The sequence below is a fragment of the Dermacentor albipictus genome, chromosome 8 (genome assembly GCF_038994185.2).
Source record: "Dermacentor albipictus isolate Rhodes 1998 colony chromosome 8, USDA_Dalb.pri_finalv2, whole genome shotgun sequence".
NCBI classification, from domain to species: domain Eukaryota; kingdom Metazoa; phylum Arthropoda; class Arachnida; order Ixodida; family Ixodidae; genus Dermacentor; species Dermacentor albipictus.
The window spans coordinates 76,764,991-76,786,043 of NC_091828.1; the positions used below are offsets into that span (position 1 = coordinate 76,764,991).

General features: G+C 44.8%; 1 protein-coding gene across 1 annotated transcript in view; it reads left to right on the forward strand.

The window, feature by feature from the left end:
* LOC135921083 (uncharacterized) overlaps window positions 1–17,910 on the forward strand; it is a 36,906-nt gene extending 18,996 nt beyond the window's left edge. Inside the window, exons 7-15 of the mRNA XM_065455406.1 lie at window positions 1,628–1,781; window positions 2,501–2,590; window positions 7,584–7,795; window positions 8,998–9,076; window positions 13,806–14,032; window positions 14,395–14,421; window positions 15,253–15,480; window positions 16,415–16,558; window positions 17,447–17,910. Of these exons, the coding sequence (XP_065311478.1) occupies window positions 1,628–1,781; window positions 2,501–2,590; window positions 7,584–7,795; window positions 8,998–9,076; window positions 13,806–14,032; window positions 14,395–14,421; window positions 15,253–15,480; window positions 16,415–16,558; window positions 17,447–17,797 (1,512 nt within the window). The 3' untranslated portion in view covers window positions 17,798–17,910. The remainder of the gene's footprint in view (window positions 1–1,627; window positions 1,782–2,500; window positions 2,591–7,583; window positions 7,796–8,997; window positions 9,077–13,805; window positions 14,033–14,394; window positions 14,422–15,252; window positions 15,481–16,414; window positions 16,559–17,446) is intronic.
* The last annotated feature ends 3,143 nt before the right edge of the window (window positions 17,911–21,053 follow it).

The window sequence follows — 21,053 nt, forward strand, 5'->3', positions numbered from 1 at the left end:
CTCAACGTGTCCTCGCGATTAAAAGTCATAGTAGAAAAAATAAATAAGAACGTAGTTACCTTGGCTGGCTTTAGTGTCTTCACTGGATGCTTTGGCGCAGGTGAAAAAAAAAATTGATATTTTTTATGTGACATGACGGCACGAATGAACCACCACAACGCTTCGTCTCATCGGGCCTCGCTGCGGGCTTTGTCAACTTGTCTGATAGTGTGTTGATTTGGCTAGTCTCGTTGTATGGCCCGATGTGCGACTTTGGAAAACTTAATGCACCTTTGGCGTCAAATATTTATGGGAACATTCCCTTTACAAAGTTCCGGAATTCAAAATCTAAAGCACACGTTTGGAAATGTCAATGCACCTTTCACATCAAAAAGTTGATGAGAACTTTATACCCATAAAGTTTCGGAATTGACATCCACGCGCTCCGTAGATTCCATGATAGAGTGTAGATACCGCGGCCTCCGCGAGATGCCGCGGCGAGCCCGTTCTCCATCAAAACGTCCTTGAAACTTAGTGCTCGGATGGGGCTGCTTGCGTTATGTGACTCCCGGTGCATGGGCGTTGCCGCGAAATCTAGCCCGAGTTCACAATTTTTGCAGTGAAATGGCTTTTCGAACGTGAAAAATACGTTCTAGAGAAAATCCAGAATGATTTTCTGCGCCGGGGGTCGCTTTGGTGGGCGTTGCATGGACAGTGCGAAAAAATTTCGGGGGGGGGCTGAAGCCCCATAAGCCCCCCCCCCCCCCCCCCCCTGGCTACGCCCCTGGTATGCCGCAATTGGCTCTCCGCAACCTTATATTGGCGTAGACACTCCCTTGCAATTCTTACTCTCTCCGAGAAGGGGTCGTTCTCACTCACGGGGATAAACATACCGTCGAGCGAGAGTATATCGGGCTACCTCGCGACGCACGAAGCACAGGAATTCCGGCATTTGCCACACACAACGTAGAAACGCTCAGTTGATCTACCTAATTGCAAAACATGTTTATGACCATGAATGCTTGAATGCTGCACTTCCCATGGATTCAGAGGGAATATTGAACTATCATTTAATAAGATGTACCGATATTGTATGTAATCGGGCTCGTGTCTGCGTTAATTGAGATTTTTGGGAGCCATTTGCCGCATCTGGCATCAGTCTAATGAATTCACCGAAGACTTATAGCTCCGGCACTGTGATTTTTTCACCTGTACTAACCAGCAACCGAGCTTCCCAGTTACCCAGTACCCAGTTTCCAGTTCTAGATACTAAAGCAGACCGGTTATGTAATAGCCTATACAATAATTAGGCATTACTTCCCAAAAACATTTTATTTATAAAAAAGTAAGTATTAACTATGCTATTTAAGCTTTAAATAAAGTCCCCCTTCATTCTTGCTTTTTTTACAAATGCACTCGATAATGTCATGAATAATGTGAACAAGCGCTTGATGTCAAGCGCTTGTTGTCCTTAACAAGCGCTTGATGTCCTTCGGGATTATAGGGCTATAGGCTACGGGGAGGGTTGGTACGTAGCATGGACTCGGCGATCACGCACTGTAGTCAATAAAATGCGCTTATATTCAATACGCTTATAGCTACTTTATATTAGATTTACAACCACTGGCGTTGTTATTATTCACGGCAGATCAATGTCAGCAGCGAACTCGAAGAGTTCTTCTGGTCCTTGGGAAGCTTGAATGAGGAGGCAGTGGATGACTTCTACCAGCTTCTGCTCAGACGCTACGCTCTCGTTGAAGACTCTGAGATTGTTCAGCACCTACAACAAGCCGACGTTGATAGTGAGTTACTCGCAGCTTTGGATGCAGGGTCTCAAAGAATGCACAAAACTTGGATGAGTGAAGTTCTGCAAATACTGCGACACTGCCGATTTCATTGCTAAAACCATTTCGAGAATTGTTAAAAACACTATAGCGGGATGGAACCATCCTGACTAAATACGGAATATATAAACGCTGACCTTACAAGCACACTCACCAAAATTAGTACAATACTTTCTCTGCTGCCTCCGGTATATACGTATATCTGCTGCCAAGCATAAAATTTTGTCCATGACTAGTTAGTTATGTTTGTTGGCTAAAAATATCTTGTGCTTACGTCAAGTGGCCTACCGGAGTTTCGATCGCGTTACAATAAACGCTGTAAGTTTCGTAATAAACAAAGGGCCTCTTTGATGTTACGCTGTAATTATACACTCTCACTAAGATGACCCTTCATAACATTTCTTTTGTAACAAGCCTTCGCCGTCACAAACGGCAACTAATGGTTTATGGAAACAACCGACGTTACGCATGCGCTGCCTACTGTATACTTCAAGGAGGATCACAGTCCATGTATACGCACTGCTCTGTTGCAGGATACACATATTTTATGTCACTTAACCTGACAGCTAGTGCAATTTGTGCAACATAGTCTGCTTACATTTTGAGCCCACGGGTATTGATAATGATGATGTGCACTTTTCATAACTGATTTTGGATCTGGTACTTTTTTTTTTCAGTTTACGACATCCTGAATGTAACCACTGAGTCCGGCACACAAGCCAAGAAAAGCATAGGAGAACTTGCCAGAGCCACAGGTGTTACAACAGGTTTGTGACTTCCATATTAAGATACTGCGTTAACGCCGACTGAAATCACAGCGCAAAAAATTGTGTCGATTTTTTACTTACAGAAAAAGATAACGTCTAAACAGTGAGCGTGAAAACACATTTCTGCCATCAATATACAGTAAACGTATTCATACAGTGCATCGCTGGCTGGCCATGATCAATTACGCGAACGTTGTGATCATACTGTTACGTAAAAAGACGCAGATGAAAAGCTATATACAAGTACATTTACAACGTAATACGCCGCACTTGGCCAAGAGGCAACAGCGCGCGCTAGCCTCCAAGCGTCGTCGTCGTCTTCTTACTGCTGGCCTCTTTGTCATCGGTAATACTATTCCGTAGCACTACCCCCGGCGGCAAAAGCGCCGTCCCGGAGCGACTAAAGGCCGGACTCGGAAGCAGTGTAGTAGGCCTTGAGCCTACTGACGTGCACGACATCACTAGATGCCGCAGTAGATGACGAGGTTGAGCTCACAGGGGCAATTTCGTACGTCACAGGCGTCACCTGGCGCAGCACGCGGTAGGGCCCTGTGTATCGCGAAAGGAGCTTTTGTGAAAGTCCGACGTGACGAGAGGGCAACCACAAGAGCACGAGCGCACCAGGCGAAAACTGTACGTCATGGTGGCGGGCGTTGTACTGACGCTGCTGAGTGGTTTGCGAGTCCGTCAGTCGAGCACGGGCAACCTGGCGTGCATGGTCGGCGAGGGCGATGGCGTCGCGCGCATACTCGCTTGTTGAGATCGAAGCAGGAGGAAGTGCCGTGTCAAGGGGCAAGGTCAGCTCACGACCGTAGAGTAGATAAAAGGGAGAAAATCCGGCGGTGTCGTGCCGGGAAGAACTATAGGCAAATGTGGCGTAAGGAAGGGCAATGTCCCAGTCGTGGTGGTCCTTGGAAACGTACTTGGACAGCATATCGGTAAGAGTACGGTTTAACCGCTCTGTCAGGCCATTGGTTTGAGGATGGTATGAGGTAGTCAGCTTGTGTAGAGTGGAGCAGGAACGTATAATGTCGGCGATAACTTTCGAGATGAAGTTGTGACCACAGTCAGTGAGCAGCTGTCGCGGAGCGCCATGAAGTAAGATAATGTCACGCAAGAGAAAGTCCGCGACGTCAGTGGCGCAACTGGTGGGGAGAGCCCGCGTGATAGCGTATGGGGTGGCGTAATCAGTTGCGACGGCTACCCATTTGTTCCCAGAGGATGACGTTGGAAAGGGACCGAGGAGGTCTAATCCAACACAAAAGAACGGTTCCACAGGAACAGTGATCGCCTGGAGATGACCGGTAGGTAGCACCTGAGGAGTTTTCCGACGCTGGCGGGTATCACAGGCAGCAACATAGCGCCGGATGGAGCGAGCGAGACCAGGCCAATAGAAGCGGCGGCGGACACGGTCGTACGTGCTGGTTACGCGATGATGTCCTGCAGTAAGTGCGTCATGCATCTCAAAGAGTACAGTCTGTCGTAGGTGTTTTGGCTCGACTAGAAGAAGATCAGATCCGTCAGGGAGGAAGTTCCTTCGGTACAGAATGCCGCCCGGGAGAACATAGCGGCGAAAGGACGCGTCGGTAGGTGTAGAGCGCAGACGCTCGATGAGTGCTGGCAGTGGTAGGTCTCGGTACTGCTCATCGGCGATGTTAGCGAAGGCAGACACAGAGAAAATGCCGTTGGCGGTACTACTGTCGGCGTCGTCAGGCTCGTCTACCGGTTAACGAGACAGGCAGTCAGCGTCCTTGTGTAGTCGGCCAGATTTGTAGGTGACAGTATATGAATATTCTTGGAAGCGTAATGCCCAGCGACCAAGTCTTCCTGTAGGGTCTTTCAGTGAGCATAACCAGCAAAGCGCGTGATGGTCTGTGACAACGGAAAAGGGTCGGCCATATAAGTATACGTGGAACTTCGCAACCGCCCAAACTAGGGCCAGACACTCACGCTCAGTGATGGAATAGTTGCGCTCCGTGGGTGAGAGGAGCCTGCTGGCGTAAGCGATAACACGGTCGTTGCCGCACTGGCGTTGTGCCAGTACTGCGCCAATTCCGTGACCACTGGCATCAGTACGGACTTCGGTAGGCGCAGAAGGATCGAAATGGGCCAGAACGGGAGGCGTTGTGAGAACATCGATTAGATGCGAGAATGCAGAGGCCTCGTTATCACCCCACTGGAAAGGGGCGTCTTTTCTCAAAAGCTCGGTTAGTGGTCGTGCTATGGCCGCGAAATTTTTCACGAAACGGCGGAAGTAGGAACAAAGGCCGATGAAGCTGCGCACATTCTTGACACACTTCGGAACAGGGAAGTGCGTAACAGCATGGATCTTGCCTGGGTCCTTACACCGCACCTCCACCAGATATGTTACGTAAGAAGACGCAGATGAAAAGCTATATACAAGTATATTTACAACGTAATACGCCGCACTTGGCCAAGAGGCAACAGCCCGCGCTAGCCTCCAATCGTCGTCGCCGTCTTCTTACTGCTCGCCACTTCGTCATCGGTAATACTATTCCGTAGCAATATGAACAAAACCCGTCACCTATGCGCTGTACTGTCCGCCTTACCGATGACGTTATAGTAAGCTGCCTGCATTGTCCGTGGTGGACTCGTCGTATTTCTGAAACCGGGCTATATTAGTGCGGGACTTGGAATAGCTAGGTAGCAAGACAGTCCTTGCGGCTTTCACTGGCAGAAAGGCGACGAGAAGGCGACGGCTGCTGTGAAAAAGAACTTCAAGCCTGTGCCAGTGAAAGCCGCAAGGACAAAGGCGAAGGCCGTTTCTATGTGCAAGGAGATGGAACTGAACAAACTGGCTACCTCTGTCACCAAAAGTAAAGGTGATGGCTTGTTCGTGTTTTTTACGGCCAAGACGCACAATGAAGATATCCCTTTCCGATCTATCGTGAGTGAAAGGGGAACTTGGCAGAACGAAGTAAGCAAGTTTTTGCAGAAATGTTTATCGCACCTGAAATTGCACGACCCGTTTGAAACAAGGAACTCGGAAGCTGTTACTAGCTTTATAGAGTCGAATGACGATATAGGCCATGCTTTTTCCATTGACATAGAAGATTTGTTTTATTCTATCCCCCACGCTGCATTGTTTCAGGCTGTTCAGAAATGTATTGAAGTTAATGGCGAAGTGTCTTTTCAGAATTATACCGGCTTGACTGTTAATAGGTTTTTAGCGTTGCTTGAGTTTTACCTCAAATCTACCTTCATCCAGTTTAAAGGAGACTATTACGTACAGAAACAAGGTATATGTATAGGATCTTGCGTTGCTCCAATTTTGTGCAATATTTACTTATCGGAATTTGACAGAGCGGTAAACGAAGGGATCGATCGTGACCTGGTTGCTACCGTGTTCCGCTATGTTGACGATTTTCTTGTACTTTTAAAAAAGCAAGCCAGCTACACATATGACGACGCCATCGCAGGTGTACTACACATGTTTCAGCGCCTTGGCAAAGGTTTAACATTCACCCATGAGCTAACAAAGGATAATAATATTCAGTTTTTAGACAACGCTATAAGCTTCTGTGACGACCATGTGTGCTGGAAATATAACCCAAGATCCCAAAAGAAATTGTTGCCCTACGATTCGGCTCATTCAAAAACGGTAAAGCGGGCAATAGCCACCCAGTGCATCTTATCAGCCTTAAGGAAGTCCTGCACGCACAAAATACAGGAAAGCTTTGACAAGCAGATTGTAAGGCTGGACGAAGCCGGTTTCCCGCAATCAGTCATTTCAGCAGTAGTGGAGGCAGTGCTTAAGAAGACAAAGACGGAAGGCAACGTTGCTGAAGACACAAGGGAGCGCAAAAATAAGAAATGGACAGTTGTACCTTATGTTCACAAGACTTCCCACAACTTAAAGAAGGTTGTGAAACGGTATGGAGTTGAGATAGCGTTCTCGGCTCCCGGCAAGCTCGCTGGGCTATGCTCGCGCATAGAAAGAAGTAAAAATAACTTCCAAGGGTGCGGAACTAAGCACTCCATTTCCCACGTAGCTTGCAGTGTTGGAGTAGTATACCAGATACCTCTATCATGCGGCAAAGTTTACATTGGCCAAACAGGAAGGTGTGTGAATGTGCGCTTGCGTGAGCACGAATTGTCTATTAGAAATAAAACGAATGGGCACCTGCCTGTCCACTGCCTGGCGTGCACGTGCAAGCCGATCATGAAGGAAACAAAGATTTTGTGCCACTGCAGAGATAGCCGAGCCAGAGAGATACTCGAGGCGTACCATATTAAAAAGAAGGGACAACAATGTGTCAGTGACACCTCAGTTTATTTACATACCAGTGAGATTAGGTTTATTGACGAGCGTAGGTAGGTCGCGTTTTGGCATATACAAGGTTTTACTTATCTTTTACCTTTCCTTTTTTTCGCGCACGCGCAGTGGTGTATGTCGGGTGTGTATTTATATGTGTACCTTGTGGAATAAACTTTAGTTGCAAGTCTGCGCCCGTCCTTGTCCCTCGCTGTCTTTGTGGTTCGTTTGCTCGCGCAGTTAAACAATGTTCGCTTATTCTAGTCGTCGTCAGAGCTTGCGCCATCGTGTTTGTGCTGATTGCCTTCGGTTGTAGCATCTATAAGTTACACTGGACTTCGTTTTTGCGTACAAAAGATACCTCTGAGAAACCTCGGGTGTGGATCACTTCCGTTCTTTTTTTTGTATATTATTCAACAGCATTTTCATCAGTGTCATTGGCAATGTAATACTTCATGCCCCGTTTTCCTTCATACATAGAATTTAGGGTGCCTTAGGTTTCGCCAGGCTTAGAAAGAATATCACTCGGCAACTCCAAGTGGTGATGATCACTTTTTGTTGTTGTTGTTGTTGTTGCGGAATGCATCAGGTTTGCGCAGCGGCTGACTTAGTTAACGTGCTCATGACAAGATATTTTCGTATCCTTAGCAAGCACGAGTTCTTCAAAAACAAAATTAGTGCCTACAGATCTCACTGGTGACGTCTTACCTTCCGCAGACCGCTGGACTGTGCTCCTGGCTAGTTGCTGTCCTAACCAATCTAAGTGCAACGAATACGTGGTGACGAACGAGCGGTCGCTAGCCTTGGTGGCCTATGTGGCTCGAGCCGGACAAGCACTCAGGATGCGACGCCTGTTGGCTTGGCACGTGTTACGTTGCTTGGTCGCAGCGAAGGCCGACGTCTTGGCGGCACTCAACCACACGGGGTTGGTAAGCCATCTCCAGGAAGATTACGATATCGCAGTGAGCTTACGTTTAAGACTCGTGCTCATTCGGGCATTTCAAATCTCATGCTTTCCTATGACAACTGAAATAAAAAGAAAAAAAGCAGTGCGGAATACTTGCAAAATTATCTGAAGTATCAACAAAACAAATTTTTCTGACTGCAGTTGAAAGCGAAAGATGATAAGAAACGTAGAGCACATTGAGAACCAGTTTACCACTCTAGCAGCAACGATACGTAAGTAGAGATAATAGATCAGTGATGAAGCTCTGGCAGGCGTCATGATAAGTTAGATGAAATTTCTTGCATATGAAAGAGAAATGTCTAGGGATGAGGTTGGAGTTCTAAATATATAATACAGTCTAGGCAATATGTTTTATGACATTCTCTACCGTGGAATAACTTAAAAAAAATGGCTGTGGCTTAGGTAAGGTTAAGCCCAGGATGCGAAGCATACTAGCCTTTATTTTAGTTGTTGAACCACTGTTTAGCCTGGTGAACTGCTGTTGCTTGGCTATATTTGGTTCGGCTAGACGAAGAAACAACTCATGCATTACTGCTTCGCCTTCAAGAGTGGAACGCGACAGCGTTCCCGTCGACCCGCCAAGGGGTGTAAGACAATGGGCTACAGGGCAGCGACTACGCGCCCCGCATTGGACGCGGTGAGCGTCGAGCAAAGCAGCGTTCGGCGCGGCAACGAAATGTGCGCCCGAGCAAGAGACGCACGCCTTCGAAACAGCTCGTTTCTAAGGCAACACCGCATTCACTACAGGCGCTTTTGTACCGCTTTGAAGCATCGTACTCGTGGCTCAGTGGTAGCGTCTCCGTCCCACACTCCGGAGACCCTGGTTCGATTCCCACCCAGCCCGTCTTGCAAGAGTTGAGCCAAAGCCACTTCTCCTCTGTCGTGACGTCACGGTGTCACGTGGTTTCAAGGCGACACCGCCGCGCCTGAGGAGCTGGGTTGAGCTCTCGTAATATGCTTCGCATAAAAAAAAAGAGGGGAAGAAACGTTTCCTTCCATAAACAATACATGAAGAATTAGTTGAGCACTCAAGATAAAGTGCAGAAATAATCTGGGCAAATACGTAAGTCGATGCGCCACTTCCCTTCTTACTTTGCACAGCAAATGCTTCTTTAGCAAATGCTTTCTTTAAAACCTTAATGTGCTTTTTTATCGTCTTTACAGACAAATCCTGAGAGCAAATGTTATTGGCTTTTGGAGAAACTGGGCGACATTCGCTACACTGCCATAGATCTTTTTGAAGGTAATTGTACTGCCTGTAATGCCTGTATATATTATTGCTTTTTTGCGTCTTTTCTCTAATTATCCCTTCAAGAATTGTACTCCCTGATATGTTCATTTTTCGTGTATTTTACATTCTAGTAATGGTGCCTTACGTTATGTTTTACTCATGTTATTTCGTTAAGTGTACCTTTGGGGCCTTTCATTACTTCATGTGTTCCTTTGTCATGTTTTGATCTTGGTAGTAATCTTGATAAGCCTTGCATTGAGGCGTATCTTTTGTATTACACTTTAGAAAGCTTCTAACTCTTTTTTCCCATGATTTTGTAACCTCCCTTGCACAATGCGCCCATAGGGCTTGTAAGGTATATTAAATAAAAAAAAATAAACTGCGAGTGCCATGTTGCCGAGTTAGAATAATCGGATGTTTCGCCTGCACCAAAGTGTTAGGCAGTCGCATATTTTTACACGTAGTGAATTACATAATGAGTCGGACCAGGTGCAGATTCTGTCAGACCTTCCGAAAATGCTCAATACACAATGCTCTACTGGTGAAGAAATGAAAGGCCTTTCAGAGAGAGCTAAAGTACTGGAGGAAAAAATTGATGCGAGTTCAACTGGCCACACTATGAAACTCCCGTCTGCCGAAATAGAGACCTTGAAGGCTGCTTTTTATGACGCCGAAAAGAGACTTCGAAGGAGCAATATTCGGTCTTTCGGTTTCACTGATAACGTATCAGAGACGTAGAAGCAGTCGGAAGACGCTGCTGCCTCTTCTTGCGCTACCGAACTCGGTATTTCAATTGACCCAGTTAACATCGATTATGTTCGCAGGGTTGGCTCTTTCCGGGAAGACAGAGGTCGTCCTATTGTTGTGCGGTTTTTCAGATATAAAGAGAAGGATGCAGTTCTTGGTTTGTGTCATAAGCCTAAAGACATTGAATTTTAAGCTCGCGAAGACCTATCACGCCCACTTCGTCTTGCCCACAAAAAGCTTCTCGAGTTTGGTAATGCCCAAGACTTATCTTTTATTCTCACTCACAATAAACTGTTCAATGGTGGCAGAAGCTACGCGTACAATGCTAGCTCGGATACTGTGGTTTTACAAAAAAAAAAGTAGCACGTAATCGATCTCGACCTTGACAACCTGCACCTGTTGCTCATTATAATTCTACCTCCCGTTTTTTTCTCGCGTCAAGAGGCGTCAGTGTCATGCTCATGAATTGTCGAAGTGCAAATAATAAAAGTGACGAACTAGCTGCCTTACTATCCTCTTCGAACACAGATATAGTTATGGGCTGCTAACCTTGGTTAGATGAATCCATTTCCAGCGCTGAAGTGTCTCCCTCTGAATATGTACCTTACCGAAAAGATAGAAACACACGTGGAGAGGGCGTGTCCTTGCTCGTAAGACAAAATATAGCAAGCTATGCGTTCACTATCGCTCATATCAAATGTGGGTCAGTGTTGTGTAAAGTGGTACTTGAGTATGATAAACACCTCATGATTGGTGCGTTTTACCACCCGCCTAATGACCACTTACATTTTCTTAATGCTCTCTAGAAGTTTCAATATTTCCTGATGGGAGGAGACCTTAACATGCCTGATGTTCAGTGTCGTAATAAATTGCCAGTGCTATCCTCCCACCCGTCTTTATGTAATGCTTTCAATGAATTTATCTCAACACATGGCCTTTTTCAATTTGTGGCGAAGCCGGCCACACGACAAAATGGGCCAAGCTCATCTCTTGGCCTTTTGTTCTCAAGCGCCCCTTCGTGTCTCCAGTCTCTCTCGGTTGTACCTGGAATAAGCGAGCGTGACGCTGTGGAAGCCCGCATTGCGTGTCCGAAACCGATCATCCCTGTGCCGCCGCCTCGCAATGTCTACAACATTGAAAGAGAAGATTATGATAATATTATCCTTGCCCTTCAATGTTAACTTGACAGCTTTGTTCAATACAGCGCTACCAGAATTCTTGATGAGTTGTGGTCTGACTTCACACATAAGGTTCTGGACCTAATTGACACTTACATGTCTCATCTAAATTCTTTCGATAAAACGCAAAAGGTACAAGCTGTGGTTCATGAAAGAAATAAGCAAACTTATTAACAAAAAATCGTATGTTTAGAATCTATAGAAGCCAGACTAACTCGCCTGCTTTCTTGAGACTTGAGCAGTTGAATGCGGAAATAAACTCTAAAATCAAATTAGCAAAGAAGAATTCTTTCTCTTACTTGAACCACGAATCGCAAGTAATTCAAAAAAATTTGTGGAATTAGCTTAAGGCAAATAGTAAAGATAAGGTCGGGATCGCACCGATAACAGATGAAGGTAGGATCCTTAGCAGCGATGAAGACGAGGCAACCTGCTTTAACGAATATTTCGCCTCTGTTCTTTCGTACTCGGCTACAAAGCCTACCCCTGTTACCGTGGGTGTCATTTCTGAGGTCATGCCTGACATTACAATCAATTGGTCGGGTATTCCTAATCTTCGGAAGCTAAAACATAATTCTATTCCTGGCCCTGACAAAATACTGAACTTTGTCTTTATATATTGTGGAAACATCCTATCTGAATATTTATCCGTGTTCGCAAAATCTCTAGGCGCTTCTGAACTCCCCCAGGAATGCAAAATAGGAACTGTAGTACCTATTCTTAAGAAAGGATGAAGGGACCGCGTCTCGAACTACAGAAAAATTTCTTTAGCTAGCGTTTCTTGTAAGACACGTGATTTACACTAAAATTTGTTCCCACCTTGACAATGATAATTGGTTTGTCGACTATCAGCATGCGTTTAGTTTAGGGAGATCTCGTGTTGCACAGCTAACTGAGTCCTCCGAAGATATATTAAGCTCATTCAATAATGGTTTTCAAACTGACAGCATTATTGATTTTCAGAAGGCATTTGACAAATTTTCTCACACTCTTCTCTTTCATAAGCTGTTCGCTCTCAGTTTACCTCGAAATATTCTTCTATGCCAGCAATATTAGGCAATGGACCGTTCACAGAAAGTAATCATCAACTGAGCTTAATCTACTGCCGCTCCTGTGTCCTCCGGGGTACCATAGGGCTCTGTTTTATGGCCTCTTCTTGTTCCAATTTATATCATTGACATTAGTTCTGGAATAACATAAAGTGTCAGGCTGTGCGCTGACGACCATGTTTCATACTGGGAAATGATAAACGATTCAGTCTGATTAGCTTTGCAGTTAGATCTCCATAATATATCCCGTTGGTGTCAAAACCGGCTTATACCTCTAAATCTTTGCAAGTGCTGATGTATCCGTTTCACCAGAAAGCCTAGCCGAATGCAATCAAATTATCACATTAATGGTCAACCCATCGCCACAGTTAATGAAGCTACATGCCCACAAACTACCTTTTACTCAGATTTGTCATAGAATCGTCACGTTCAAGGTATAACTCAGAAGGCAGGTCGTGTTCTTCACGTTACTAAAGAAAATCAAAGTATGCCCCGAAAAACGTTATGGAAACACGGAATGTAACTAATGACCGGCCTACCCTTGAATATGCCTGCGTTGTGTGGGACCCACATACACAGCATCTCATTAATAGCTTAAAAGCTATCCAGAACCGCGCCGCTCGCTTTGTAACTAGTGGTTACCGATTTTCCACTAGGATCTCCTATATTCAACGTCGAATTAACTGAATGGACCTTTCCTTGCGCCGTGAACAATTTCACCTCGTATTTTTGTGGGAAGTACTGTATAATGAAACACCACTAGTGATAAGTAGATATTTACAGGCACCGAGTTACGTATCTGAGCGACGAGATCACAGCTTAAGGATGAAAGAAAATTTTGCCCGCACGTCTGTTTATAAGAACTCGCTTTTTCCGCGAACTATCAGTGATCGGAACCGGCTGCGTTCTGACATTGTTGAAACTGCTGCTGATCGTGCAAGGTTTTCCGATATGCTTACTCCGTATGTGAAGCTTGTTCATTTTTTTGTGTGTGTCCAATGATTGATTACCCGTGTTTGTTGCTTGTGTTTATTTATTACTTTGGTGCAATGAATTGTTTCTCAATCTTTCCACGCCCTTTACTCTAATGCTCATCAGCACGCTGTATGTCGTGGCTGTATTTATACATTCTACAACTTTGGTGCTGCCAAGTGTTCCTTTATTTTGCCTCGTCTCCCGTACTGTAATGCCCACCAGGGCGATATGTAGATACTTGAATAAAGAAATAAAACAAATAAAACACTAAATTAATACCGATCAGAAGTAATTAATGAGGGGAAATGAGACGTCCACCCAAACGTAGCTAAGTGCTAGAAAGGGAGCCCATACAGGCTCCTGGAAATAAAAGCTTTTTATTCAAGGAACCCATATAGGTTTCCTTTGTAGTACTTAGCTACGTTTGGGTGGAAGTCTCATTTCTCATTGTTAATTACTTGTCTCCACTTTGCGGGTTTCGGCAAAACTATTCGATCAAATCTGAAGTATAAAAAAAAACCTGATGTTCATTCATCAGTGTGTTCACTTACGGAACTTGAAAATTTTCTAACCTCGTCTACAAGGTAGTGTGCTTCAAAAACCACGACATTTTTTTCGCATTAATCAACTTAAGCACGAATCTACTTGTACGCTCTACAGAGGTGTTCTGCAAATACAAGCGCCCATTTCCCGCACTATGATATTGCGACGCTTACTACTTATCTTGTCTCATCTTAGCACTTGTAGTCCTATAACACTATAAATTGGGAATTTTGCACTCTCCTGGTACAGGTATAGACGCTGTATCTACTCGCACTATCGCTAGTGTGGCGAGCTTCATGGTCCAGTTCCAGAACGCCGTAGCCTCAGTATTCAACAGCCCCCAGAGAAACAAAAATGGCGGAGCCACTAAAATTGTTACGAAGCAGCGTGAAGTGGTCATTCCCGGGGGAGACGCGAGACAGCTTCTCGACGCACAACGTGGTCACACCTTCACTGCCTTCACAGTGATCAAAAAGGTTTTTGCTTTCTTTTCAGTACGCATTTGACGTCTCCACTCGTAAACTGCGCTCTGTTGTGGTATTTAGCGGGAGAAGCTGGACGTGACGAAGTCGATCTTCTGCGTCTATTTACCATGACAGTGGCGCAAGTCAGTTTATGATAAAGATTCTTGCGAACAACCAGTTGTGGAGTGCGAAAACTCCAGAAATCGTCAGTTATTGCACCCAACTAATCGCAGCGGCATTATTGCATGCACCGGCTGTTGCCACGCTTCGGTCAGAACTAGGATGTAGTGACGTCTCATGCTTATCTTTATTTTTGCGGGGTGGCAGAAAATGTTCATGCTGTACTAAATGTAAATGATGTACTCGTTTTTCAGCGTCATCAGAAAATAATTATCCGAAAGGTAAAAAAACAAATGAATTTATTAGTACAATGTATAATCATACAAACTACGTATGAAAATAATTTATCTGATTTTGCATGCGAGAACCACAATATGAGCGTAAAGCCTGGAAAGGAGAATATCGCCGAAATAATTGCGATCCCATGTGCTTCTGTCAGGTGACACTTAACATAAATTAACTAATATAAGTCGACGTGCATCTTAATATTCGCCCACGCGGAAATGTGGCCGCGGCGTCAGTTGTCCAATCCACGACGTCGAGACTAACAGCGCATGTTCCTAGCCGGGGGGAGAGTTGTCACCGCAACCCGGACGAAAGAGGAAACGAAGTAGACAATGCGAGCGCTTTTTTCTCTCCTCTGGGTTGCGCTGCCCTCCCCTCGGAACATGTTCAATCACCGACTCGCCCAACTTGCCGTGTTAACAGCGCAACACCGTAGAAACATACATTAATAGAAAAGTTGGTGAAGACGTTTTTTTAACCACTGCGAATATTGTGAATTTCGCCCCGTATATCGTTTAAGTCTTTCCTTGACTTACTCGCCCGATATTTGGATATTGAGTCTGCCGACGTACAAATTCACATTGTAATACTGACTGTTCCAAATAATTGCTCTCACAAAGCGACTGTCTATCATTCATGCGAACTGGCCTTCACCTGGCAGAAATGTACTCCTAAATCTTGATTACCTTTGTGCAGCTTCAATTTAACCAAGTTGACCCAGCTGTTTAAGTAATTGATCGGATGAATGCTGCTGTTTAGCATTGATACGAATAATAGATTTATTACTTTATGTAATAAACATGAATTACCGACTGTCCACTTTTCAGCAGCACAATGGCAGCGCGAAGGAGCGACAGCTCTCTCTCAAAGGAAGCAGCTTCCCCTTCCTCTGGTTACGACGCCTCCGAGCATGGCATGCCCTCCCGCCGCTGCTGCAAGCCCTACTTCCGGTCATGGCGACGTTGGCGGATATAAAACGCCTGAACGCCTTCTTTCGACTGCCGTACTACGACGCCCGGATATTAGCAGCCTACAACTTTGCTGCACTGGGACACGTACGTTGACCTCAAATTTGACTTTCACGGCCATTTTTGTGTGGTTGTGAGATTTTCGACAAACTGTATCGCTGTCCTATAGGCACTGTGCTGAGCAAGAAATGATCTATTTGGCTCTTCAAAGAAGCAATGTTTATTTATGTAGGAGGAAGGATCTCGCGCGTAAGCAGCGTTAATTGCAACATGCTTCACCTTCCTCACTTTTGAGCGCACTTTCTCCGTGGAGCTGACGACCGCTTCCTCCAGTTTCGCCATCAAAAGCGGCATTGGACACCTGTTTATGCGACGAATAGGTGGAAGTTTGGTGGATTGTAATACATGAACATATACATCAACTGAAATGAAATGAACCGAAATGATGCAGAAACATAAAGGTTCCGCTTTCAAGAGATAAAAGTTTTGCTTCTGGAGCTCTCTCAATAACGTCACTATTTGCGCTTGTGTGTATATCATCTTGAATCTAAAACAGCGCAACACACAAGAAGGACAGAACAATACACCCACCGCACTGGGTGCGTCTTTTTCCATCCCTGTCGAGCTTTTCACTGTTATTACAAATTTGAGACGATCACCCCATAAGACCAGCCTTCGACGTTATGAAGTTATATTTATGTTACGTCAGGCTGCCTTGCGCGTGATTAGTGTCATCCTACGTTTTTCGTTTCACTAATAGCCCATAACATCTACCGCGCTCGCTATATCTCATTATGACTCCACAAATCACCCTGATGTGTTATTGTTTGGTAGCTTCGTGCCGTCATGGTGACGCGGCAAGTGAATCTGCGAATCTGGCATACTTAGCGTTATGTGCCTTCTCTTCCCTCCCTGTTTCGTGCCTCTATTTTTCAATTCGAAGTGAGATTTCCCGATATGCTAGGAAACGCCATTGTGAATTATTAAAACATTTATCGTTGGTTCCGGCGGCTTGCCACAGGTTGTCGGTCGAGCAATAGCTCACAAGGTGGACCACCTACGGCGCCAGGATAAATCCATGGATGAACGTTGGCAGCGCTTCTGGGAGAGCTCTGATGTTATCGACTCCAACAACGTTTACTGCGCGGAAGCTACGATTAATGAGGTGAGAATGACAGGGCTCAATTTACAGGCCTCCATGAGTCATCCTTCAAACTCACGAACCTACATTCAGAAGAGTACGATTAGATACACACATGCGCAGGTGCGGTAAGCAGGCAGCTGCTCGGCGCATGCCCGCGACAATGTTCAGAAGGAGGTGAAGTTTATCCCGATAAACGTTTATTCCAATACACCGCGACCTTTCGTAATTGATTTATTTTTGGTAACACAGGAAGCACGAAAAACGACGGAAAAATGACGGAAAATTAGGGGTCACAACACTTGGTGATGCTTCTTTATTTCGTACAGTATGGGTCATAAAACCTATATTGTAAACAGAGGAAAGCAGCCACGCAATATTAGAAGGCGCTAAAATTCGGAAGTTGGACTCCTCTTTTGCAGATGATTTCCAAAGAATTGTATAAAATGGTGCAAATGAACAACTTGCGCTAACATGTTGCTTTAAAATAGCACACCACGTTGAATTTACGAGCTTTCGCTTTATCGCTTCACGAAAATACATATATTGTAGACATCGTCAAGAAGTACTTTCATTAATGGGCATATTTTGTATGCAGAAACGATTGGAAGCGTTTTGGTGTGCGGTTGCTTTTATTCTAAATCGTGGATAAGCTCCACTTCTTTCTCAGATGAGGAGCGGACACGCGCCTTTTCACTTAATTAAACGCTGCGCTGTTCGGGAGTGGCCACTTCATTGTCCTTTCAATATGGGCTGGCTCGACAGAGGCTCGTCCGCTTCAGTTTCTTAGGATAGTTACAGAAGGTATACAAAATATAGTAGAAAATGATCTCTAAAAATTAATAGAAAAATTTATGCTTGCAGCGTGGGCGACGCATTCACAATTTTTTTTATATTTTTTGTGCATGACAGAATGACACGTGGCGTCAGAAGAGGGTGAACGAATTTGTCGCTAACGATGCGCTTCTGGACCACGTCGTCGGCTTGAAGATGGCCCACCTTGCCCTAGTAAGCTCAACCAACAGGGCCAGTCTGTCTTACAGTGAACGACAACTGCTTCCAGGCATTCATCTGTCGAGCAAGCAGCTATTTCTTATATTGCACTGTGCTTTGGGCTGCACAATGGACGCCAGCCGAGACAGCCATCACTCTATTCACAAGAATAACTGCATGGTGGTGTACAGGTCCTTCCGACCTTTCATCGACAAGCCATGTGCACAACCCACTGACGAAAATGCGCTCAATGATTGTCGCTACATATAAGAAAATATTTAAAGCCACACAGCAAATCACGACATCGCGTCTTTTGGCTTGCCTTGTGCCATACTTGTGTGATGAGCTGAAGCAATCCTTTAATTTCAGCCTCTGCAGGTATTGTGAGAGCTGAAAGTAGTTGCAATAAAAATAATCTTATTCGTTTGAACTCAACAGATTTTTGCTAGCAGGAGTTCCACACGACCGTTCCAATAACACTATTTCGTTAATTTATAAAAAAGCCACAAGTGCAGTAACCGCCAAGGGTATGCTTCATTTTTTTCGTTCCATTCCCATAATGTATTTCTCAGTTGGAAGTAATACGCGCACGTCAACTGCAAAGGTAAGCTAACACCTCTTCTTTTGCGCAACAGATTGAAGGCCACGCAGTGCGCTTGGCAGATGACTGGTAGTCTTCATGTCAAATAGAAGAATCAACCCGTGACAGAAGAAATGAAGTTGGGTAAATGGCAAAAAAATTACATGGTCTGGAGAAATGAGGAAATTTTCAAGGGTCATCTGGCGTTGGACAAGTTTATACGAATACTGGGGAGAGAAGCCTGCAGTGGATGTATATTGGGCTGACGCTGCTGCTGCTGACCATGATGATAAAGCAGAATGCACGCAAGCTTATCAAGCAGTAAAAGAATGACTGATTGCATAGATGTTGCTGGCAGCACTCGACACTGGGGTTGACGAACATGGATAATAATGATGATGATGATCGGGAATACCTTCGCGTATACACTTAGGAGGAAGGGTTAAGGGAAAGTTCGGGTGGTCATTTCAGTGCGCTCTGTGACTGCGACAAATGCTGTGTAAAAGGGGAATTAGGTGTTAGTGATAGCACAAATGGGTTCAATAGATGATAAGCAGGATCCTCACTTCGATACCAAGTTATTTCAGTACAGCTCTAAAGCTGGTTGTTTTACATGAGCTTCGTAGCACAGCGAAACGACAAAACGAATAGAACTAGTCGTGTAGCAGAAGGTAGCTCAGCCATCTTCTTATAAAAGGAGTTATGAAAAAAGGTTGCACAAGCAAAACAATGTTTGCGAGTCAGCAAGCAGACTAAGAACAAATCAAATAATATTAAATGTTCGTCGATCTTTCTTATGGTATGTTGCAGGCCAAGCGGGGAGTGCGATGTACCATGCCATAGCTACATTGTGTGCCGTAGTTCCCCGCAATCATTTCGAATAAATGTTACGCCTACACTGAGCGCGACAAGGCGCCAGAAAGCGGAAGTGATGAACTAAACTGTGGGACACAAACAAAGCACATGTGAGGTCAACTAAATCTAGAGGGGAGCGACGTGTGCCTCGATGACGTTTCTAGAGTAAGCAGGAGGTATCGAATACAGCTAACGTGGTTCAGAAACTAGCGAGAAATGAGGACACGCCGTCAGGCCCAAGGCAAACATCGTAGTCCCTTCCAGACGTGCACCGGGCAGCACCGCACCAGCTCGCCACACTCTGTAAACGAAGGTTTTAACGCCATTAGCGTTCACTGCGAATTTCCCCAGGTTGCAGTGCATGCTTGCCTGCATCCAACTACTTTCGCGCCAGCATGGGCCAGTGAGCACGTGTCGTTCGGTAGGCGTCGCTCTTCAACGAACCAATGTAACGCCAGCCTGATTTCCTGTGTACTTGCGGCTGCGTATACGTCGTTTTTCGATAATCCGTTTTCACAGCAACTTCTGTCACTGGGTATGTGCGGCTACCTATTGACAAAAAAGAATCCTTCAAAATCGCTCAGATGCTGCGCAGAATTGGAGCTACGCCCTACATATCCATAAAATTTTCTCTGAATGAATATTCAAACAGGTGGCACACGCGCATTCTCGGCGGCGCCGCAATATGGCACTGCCTTTCCGGAGCGAAGCTCGAGAGAATAGCTTGGCTGTACTCGGCGCCTCAGGCGTAATGAGATTCGGAGGTGATAGCTTTCGTGTGTCGCTACATTCCTTCAATGCTAATCGCGTCAACATCCACGGTCATCGTGAGAAGCTTTCTGCCGTAATTGCTCTATGTTTATGTTGATATGAGGCGGCCGCAATTGCAGCGTCCATTATAAGCAAGCTTTAACATAGAAGCTGTCATACATGTATCAGCTTAAGAGAAATTGTTAAGCTCGAGTTCACTGAGTACGTGTTGATGATGTTTGTTGCGTGAAACACAAATACCGCAAATGTACCTATTTTATAGGTGGCTTACTTTTTATTGCGCCGTCAAATTTTCTACTACAACTGTTGTAAATAAAATAAAATGAGATGGTAAGCTTGCAATGGAAGCTCTGAGTTTATATAACGACGTAAAAATACCGCAATTTTCATTTATTGACAAATCGCAGTATAGCAACGAAGTATTGTGAACCACTGTGGTATAGACGAATATTTTGTGAATGAATGACCTTTAGTACACTCATAAATGATGTCAATATGTTTTTTTTTTTTTCGAAAGCTGCGTTTCACGAAATTTTCCCCACAAATGCTGAATTATGCGCAGTTTACGCGAACTTTATGCGTCTTTTCGTTGTAGTGAAACGAATCTTGGCACGTTCTTTATCTTTTTCAACGCAGCAATATGTAGTGACATTCTTAAAAAATTCCAGTACTGTAAATGAAAAGCTTGCTTTAAGCAGTCGTAAGGCATTCAAGGAGCATATTCACGAAAGATTTTAATTCACAATTTAGTGCTCTTTGCCATAGGCCCCCCATTTTCCCTAATAAAACATCCAGCGTCTGGATTGGCTAGAATTTCCTCTTACAAGTTCTCCCGCAGGATCCTAGCGCAAGAGCTTCTTGTGATTATGGTCGGTTGCTCCTACTAAAGACAATAAACGTCAAACAAATCAGTGTTTTAGTGCGATTGTCATTATATGGACACTGCAGGTGAATTTCTCCTCGTTGCCATACACACGACGGCGGTTGGTGCGACATCTTTGAGTTAGCGTATTGATAAAAGATTGGGATTCACTATTCGAGATCCAGTAATAAGAACGAATGATTTGGTTACTTCAGGAATGTCAGCAAGCACTGCGCAGGAAGCATTTTTTTCAGTCATACATCTGCTGACAGGAATAACGAAATATTTCTTGTATTGAGGAAGTGCGTACAGCCTCAGACTGCTCGGCATGTGTGGCAATCTTGTTCGCCCCTGTTTTTGCTTAACTTGTCAATATGCCACATCCGATATTTACAAACATACATAGTTTTCACTAATTGCCACTGTTCTGACGCTTTCACTTCCAAACATAGTCGCGC